At 40.2% G+C, this 7669-nt stretch overlaps 1 protein-coding gene across 1 annotated transcript in view; it reads left to right on the top strand.

Moving 5' to 3' along the window:
- The window catches only part of METTL21C (methyltransferase 21C, AARS1 lysine), a 14455-nt gene extending 7023 nt beyond the window's left edge, over window positions 1-7432 (top strand). Inside the window, exons 3-4 of the mRNA XM_004704293.2 lie at window positions 5719-5836; window positions 6889-7432. Of these exons, the coding sequence (XP_004704350.1) occupies window positions 5719-5836; window positions 6889-7283 (513 nt within the window). The 3' untranslated portion in view covers window positions 7284-7432. The remainder of the gene's footprint in view (window positions 1-5718; window positions 5837-6888) is intronic.
- Window positions 7433-7669: the final 237 nt, after the last annotated feature.

The raw sequence follows: 7669 nt of genomic DNA, 5'->3' as shown, positions 1-7669 counted from the left end.
AAAAAAAAAAAGCAGAAGTTTCATTAAAAGCACAGGGAAAAAAAGCAAATATCATGGTGGATGTTAAGACTCGCAAAATTACTCATGAATGTAGACTAACTAGAGCAAATGAAGAAAGGATGAAGCCAAAGAGCCGAACCAGGAAATATCAAGGGCAGCTGGAGAAGACAAAGTATGATAATGGAATGTTCAAAAATCTAGAATTAGAAAGTCATACGGGAAGAACACACTTTGCATACATCAAGCTGAAAGAACTGAAGAAAAAAATTCAAGCCTCAAGTTATGATATTGATGATTCTAGGACAAAATCTTTTTTTCCAATTAATATAATTCTTTTTTTATTAATCATTTTATTGGGAGCTCTAACAGATATTATAACAATCAAGCATAATTTTACAATTGGTACCTCCATCAGTTTCTAAACATTTTCTTTCTTCTTGATCTCTTTGATAACAGCTCCCCTATATCCCCTCTCTCCCCCACCCTACCCCCCAGGAACCCTTATTATTTTATTTATTATTATTTTTGCTGTATCTTACACCATCTAATGTATCTGTCCACCTGCAACTCTGTTATTCATTCCCCTCCAGTGGGGTTATACAGTCATCATTGCTATCAGCTTCCCCTCCCCCATTCCCCCCACCTCTCTTCACATACCCTCAGGGAATCATTACTCCTATTACTGTTTCTGAAGGGTTATCTATCTTGGCTATCATGCATTGAATGCTCTTAATAATACAAATGAATATATGCAGTCTAAAAAGAATAATGAGATAAAGCAAAAAACATAATAGTAAGGGGAGGAAACATTAATGTACTAGAGAATAGTTATGCATTTCATAAGTGCGATACCATGCCCTAGATTTATCATCCCTTCCATGTGAGCCTTCGGTGAGGGACTGTCCAATTATCTTACAGGTGGGTTTTGGGTCTCCATCTATGGGCAAAATCTTAAATAATGCAAGAAGCATCAAACGAAGATGGAAGAATTTGGGTTGAGGGATGCTGACAACATGGGTACAATAGAGTGACGACTTTAAAATTCAAGGACATGGTAAAACATCTGAAGTTCATTGCCAGAACAGAGATGGTACAGGAAGATGCTTACAGGACCCTAAACAGAATCCTTCACTTAGATGATGCTAGGAGAAGTCATGTAGCAGACAACAATGGGAAAGTGATGAAATCTGCCAGAGGATCTATAATGTGGAAATGACTCACAAATACAACTTTATATATATTAGGTAGAATATAAATAACAATAGAGGGAACACTTATGTGCCTACTTGTTTAATATGGAGAACATTTGCCAACACTGCTGAAGGCTTCTTCTGTGTTGTTGTTGTTGTTAGGTGCCATTGAGTTGCTCAACCCACCGCACCCTGTGCCCAACAGACCCAAACACTGCCCAGTCCTGCGCCATCCACACAAGTGTTCCTATGCCCGAGTCCATTGACGTAGCCACTGTGTCCGTCCATCTCATTGAGGGTCTTCCTCAGTTCCACTGCCCTTCCACATTACCAAATGTGATGCCCTTCTCCTGGCAATATGTCTAAAGTATGTAAGATGAAGTCTTGCCATCCTTACCTCTAAGCACTCTGGCCTTACTTCTTCCAAGACAGATCAGTTTGTCCTTTCAGCAGTCCATGGTAGTTTCAATATTCTTCAAAAGCACCACAATTCAAATGCGTCTATTCTTCTATGGTCTTCCTTATTCAGTGTCCAACTGTCACGTGCATATGATGCAGTGGAGAAGACCATGGCTTTGATCAGGTGCACCTGAGTCCTCAAGTAGCATAGGTGTTCTTCAATATTTTAAAGAGGTCTTATGTAGCAGATTTACCTAATGCAATACACCTTTTGATCTCTTGACTGCTGCTTCCATGAGCATTGGTTGTGAATCCAAGTAAGACAAAATCCTTGACAACTTCAAACTTTTCTCTATCATCATTGTACCTACTGGTACAGTTGTGATCATTTTGGTTTTCCTTACATTGAGCTGTAACCCAGAGTAAAAGCCACAATCCTTGATCTTCATCAGTAAGTGATCCAAGTCTTCTCACTTTCCTCAAACAAGATTGTGTCGTCTGAGTACCACAGGCACACAACAAGCCACCCCCCAATTCTGACACCTCCGTCTTCTTCATATAATCTAGCTTCTCCGATGACTTGTTCAGCATTCAGATGGAACAAGCATGGTGAGAAGAAACAAGCCTGATGCACACCTTCCTGATTTTAAACCATGCAGAATTCCCTCGTTCTGTTCGCACAACTGCCTCTTGATCCATGTACAAATTCTAAATGAGCACACTGAAGTATTCTGGAATCGCCATTCTTCTCAAGTTCATTGTGGCCCACTGGGAATAGTGAATGAAACACAAGGAAGCATCTTCCTGGTATTTTCTCCTTTGAGCCAGGATCCATCTGACATCAGCAATGATACCCCTTGTTCCAAGTCCTTTTCTGAATCTAGCCTGAATTTCTGGCATTTCCCTGTCAATGGACTCCTGCAATTGTTGCCGATGAAAACCAAGAGGGGAAAAAGAAGACACCCAACCGGACGGATCACCACAGGGGCTGCAACAATGGGCTCACAAATAACAATGGACAGGATGATGCAGGACCGAGTAGTGTTTCCTTCTAGTTTACATAGAGCTGTGATGAGTAGAAACCCGCTCCACAGCATCTATCAACAACAACAAAACAGCAACAACAAGCAAGGGTATCAGAGATTGGGAATTCAGGAAGGACATTTGTTCACTTGAACGTTTTATTCTCACTAAGGTCTCAATCTTTCATGTGATAAATATCGGCCTCTCTTGGAACCCAATGTACTGAAAGCCCCTTTAAAAAATATTTTTATGAAGCAGGGAAACACGTTTTCCTGGTGTGGCTTCTAGTGCTGCAGTCTGTGAAAGAGGTCACTTTTGAAAGTTTGCCGATCAGGCACATGGAGCCAGAAGAGCGTTTGAAATGAAACAGGATACAACTGGTCCTGAGAAAAGTTGTTTCCAGATAACACCCCACAGGGGGTCAGCCTTTCTCTGAGCAGAAAACTTAAGGAAGGATGCCTGTATTCATTCATTACTGTAGAAGGTTCCTCAAAGCACCAGTCTGCTTGATTGTTGCAGTTAACTCCCACTTCTTAATGTTGAAATACAGAATAATCATCCTTTCTCCTTACAACCCAAAGAAGGTTTTTCACCAAAGCGATTTCCTTCTCAACTCCTGGAGTGGCTGTGAGGTGATGTTTGGTGCTGTCTCACACATCTGTTACACCCTCACATGCTATCTTCTGCCTGGGCTGTGTTTGTCACCTGTTTTGTCACTCCCACTCATTTGTCAAGCTCCAGGCCACCTGTCTCTGGCAAAACTAGGTCACCTCTGACTACCCGGTTGCCTCCATTATACTTCCCCCACCACATCTTGCCTATGCCTTCTTTTTGCTACTTGTCTTACTCCAAAGCAGTTTGTAATTCATTTACATGCCTTGTTCACCCCATGTCACACCTTGAGAGTAGACGTAGCTGAGCTACGTGTCAGCATAAGCGTGGGCTTACTTACTAATCTGAAGTGGAAAACTGTACATTTTTTACCACATCAACGATGCTGCTTCTAGGTATAACTGGCGCCTGTCTCTCTCTGAGTCCCATAGTACCTTCCTACAGAACCCATGCCTCCCTTCAACTGGACAGTCCCTGCCGCAGACCGAGGACTCATGAATCAAGGGAAGCACAGGTTTACTTGCGCTTCCTTGTCATCTGTAATGAACAAGGTTTTTTTTCCTACATTAGATATGAAAATCATGTGTCAGTGTTCGCTCTCTTAATAAGCACAAGCAAACCTAGGTTTATCTTGCTTACCAGGCAGTCCACTCCTGGTTGTAAACAGAGGCGGTGGGGGGCTTCAAAACAACTATTAGGAAAATCCCATTATCTTTTCAATCTATCTTTCCACAGACTTTATTCTCTGTAGCCCCTTGGCTTTCATCTTTGCAGGTGGATATGCAATTAATGTGCAATTAATGCTTGTTATGTGATCAAATGAAGATGAACTGGAGTGGCTCATTGGATGAGGTATGCCACTATTCTGACCACTGGCAATGATGAAGCAATTTGCTTTAAATGATCCTGGCTTCCCTCAGCTCCAACCTACACCCATATGAGGAATCTTAATGAGTCCAGAGGTTCTGTAGAAAAATGTGGCCCATCAACAGCTAAGGCCCAAAAGTATAGGAAAATGAAAGTTCAACCTTTAAAAAAAATTTTTTTTCTGTGTTCACATTATCAAATGTAGGCTATTCAAATTTACACTCAAATTTACATATCTACCTCCTTCATACCATCCCTCAAATCTCTCTCACCCAGGGAACTGCTAGCTGAACCTTCAGTGGCATACAAAAATTCAACCCCCTGAGGAATTAGTACAAACCCACTGTCCTTTCTCTTGTGTAGAAGGGTCAGAAAGGGGGAAACAGAAGAGGATGAAGAAAGAAATGGACTGCAATTTTCTTTATATTTTAATTTATTCACATCTTAAAAAAACCAAAAACTCTTGCTTTTACTCAAAATGTAATATGTGAACCAGCAGTGTAAACACCCCCTGGGAGCTCGTCTGGATTGCAGGATATTGAGACTGAACCCAAACACCCCCAAACAAACTCACTGCCGTCAAGTTGATTCTGACTCACAGGGACCATCGGACACTGTCCCAGACAAAAACTCTTCATGGGAGTAGAAAGCCTTCTCTTGCTCCTGAGCGGTGGCTGGTGGTTTCAAGCTGCTGACCTTGAGGTTAGTCTCTTCATGCCTAACCACAACGCACAACAGGGCTCCACGCCTCCTAAATCTGCACTTTTCAATCACTTCCCACCGGAGAGGTGTTCACACTGAAGTCTGAGAAGCAATGAATGTTCTGACTGCCAGAGTGTTTCTTAGATAAGTCACTTGGCAAAATACTTCATAGCTGCCTAGATGTCTAGTCTAGAAGACAAAGTCTTCTCCGAGCTCTATTTTGATCAAGGAGTCAGGAAAGAAGTATTTTCAGTTTCTACAATAACATTCTTATGGCAGTTGGAGGCTCGATTTGACTAAACCATGGAAAGTTGTTGTTCTTTCGCCTTATATTTCTGAGAGCTGTCTCTTCTACCTCCTGGGAGACCGATCTAGGTTTTTTATATAGGCAAGTTTAGTGAACAAATCTGTTTTTCCATTTCTGCAGATGTAAATGAAACATTTTCCTTATCACACAGAAGCTATTATAATGTTCATATTCCAAATACCTAATTCTAATATAAGGAATCCTGGTGGTATCACATCTAAGTTCTCCGCTGCTAACCCAAAGGTTGGCAGTTTGAATCCACTAGCTGCTCTCTGTAGATGGAGATGGGTGGGGCACGAAAGAGGGGAGACCAGATAATCTGATCCCTTAAAGATTACAACCTAAACTAGAAATGAGGAAATTATCCGATTTCAGTAATTTTCACGAGCCTCAGAAATCCTATGGTCAATTCTCTCAGTCCTATCTGGTTGCTATGAACTGGAATCAACTCAATGATGAAACAAACAATATGACATTGAATGTATCCTTTAATTCCTATAAACACTTCAGTAAACTGAAACTATTTAACATGTCTCTTAGTATTGAACTTGGGATGCAGGGGTTGTAACTGGTTCCTTAAGTTCCAATGCTAATGCAAAATTGTAAATATTTTTTTAGGCTACAGCATTGTGTCAGTACTTGGAGGAGCACACAGAGGAACTGAATCTTCAAAATGCTAAAATACTTGAAATTGGTGCTGGACCAGGCCTGGTTTCCATTGTGGCTAGTATTTTAGGTCTGCTGTTTATTCCTGATGTTATTTCAAATGCCATTTACTGTGACAATGATGAGTATTTACGTTAGGGCATAGGTGCTCAGCCCTGATTCCTCATTGAATATGACTTTCTACTGCTATTCCCAGACATAATCAGGGTTGAGCATGTTCTTAGGAAAGGGTGAGTAAATTATTCAGCCTGTCCAACTATCAATTGATGGATATGAGACTCAGGAGGTATGAGTCCCAAATTCCTATTATAGGTGTTTGATGCCATCTCCTGCTTTTTATTGCATCACTATTAACATTTGTTGGGTTGAGAATGGGTTAATTATAGTGAAGACAGGTTAAAACAAAAATGCACACCAAGAGTTCCTGGGTACTGATCAAGAGGTGAGTAGTCTGGACTGGCTCCATTTACATGATTACTGTTCTTTTCTGTGGAAACATTATGGAAATATGGGGATAAATTCTGTGAACCCTTGTTTCATAAGAGTTCATTTAAAGCATTTATGTAGAGACAGACAAAATAAGTCATGTTTTATGGAGAGAAAATTAGGTACTGAATACTTTGTATAAGAGAAAAGCTGTATCTTCAGATAAATATAAGTCTATAGAAGAAAACGTTATAAATTATTATTAAAATACATAAATTTGACGAACCTTTATGTGTTAAGGTCATTATCTTAAAATCCATTATTTCACTCCTATTGGTCAATGCATGGTTTCTTAAAAGATGTGAATACTATTCCATTTCAGTGATGCCCAGTGGATTTTGTTCATCCAGGGACAAGGGACGATGTCTGGAGACATTTTTAAGGGGAGTGTGGATGAGCACTACTGATTGTGGTGAAGAGTTTGAGGTGCTGCTAAACATCTTACAGTGCCCTAAGCAGTGCAGCCCCGCCCGCAGTAATTACCCCGCGCCAACACTCAAATACACATCCTCCTCACATGCCAGTTGGGTCAAGGCTGAGAAGACTAGTTCTAGTTCCTGTGTTTCTTCCTGAGTATATGTAAACTATGTTGCTCAAATGACAACATAATCGTGACAAATCTGCCTTCTCTCCTAGGTGCTCAAGTCACAGCAACTGACTTGCCTGATGTCTTAGGGAACCTTCAACACAATCTTTTAAAAAACACCCTAAAATGTGCAGCACATCTGCCTGACGTGAAAGCATTGGTATGGGGAGAAGACCTGGAGAAGCACTTCCCCAAATCAACGTGTTATTATGATTATGTTGTCGCCTCTGATGTGGTCTACCACCATTACTTCCTGGACAAGTTGCTCACCACCATGGTGTACTTTAGTCAGCCAGGGACAGTGTTGCTTTGGGCAAACAAGTTCAGATTCAGCACCGATTATGAATTTCTGGATAAATTCAAGCAAGTGTTTGATACAACACTATTGGCTGAATGCTCAGAGTCATCTTGTAAAATTTTTAAAGGAATACTCAAATGGGACTAAATGAAGCAAAATGCCTTTCAAAAGCATTAGTGTGTATTATGAGTTGTGTTAGAAACTTCACTAGCAATACAAAAGTGTTAATGAATTTCTTTTATTAAAGTGAGAATAGTTCACTGAAACAACTTGTCTGGATAGACCAAACATTTTGGTCTATATTGTAATCAGCTAGGTAAAATAAATTACCTAACATAAAAATGTCAAAGTAGCTTTCCTGCCTTACAACAATCCTAGTTAAATGTTATATAAAATTTACATGAAAAAATAAACCGGGTTCTCATTATTTCTGCTGCATACCATTGTCAATATACTGAGCCTTTTGAAAACCTTTTTATCATGAATTGGGTTTAGGTTTAGGAAGAACTGTTAAAATTAGGAAGAATTTTTAT

This window comes from Echinops telfairi, unplaced genomic scaffold (genome assembly GCF_000313985.2).
Source record: "Echinops telfairi isolate 266 unplaced genomic scaffold, ASM31398v2 ScPeMD7_7467;HRSCAF=8505_0, whole genome shotgun sequence".
In the NCBI taxonomy this organism is placed as follows: domain Eukaryota; kingdom Metazoa; phylum Chordata; class Mammalia; order Afrosoricida; family Tenrecidae; genus Echinops; species Echinops telfairi.
This window is presented reverse-complemented; position numbering and strand designations above follow the sequence as displayed.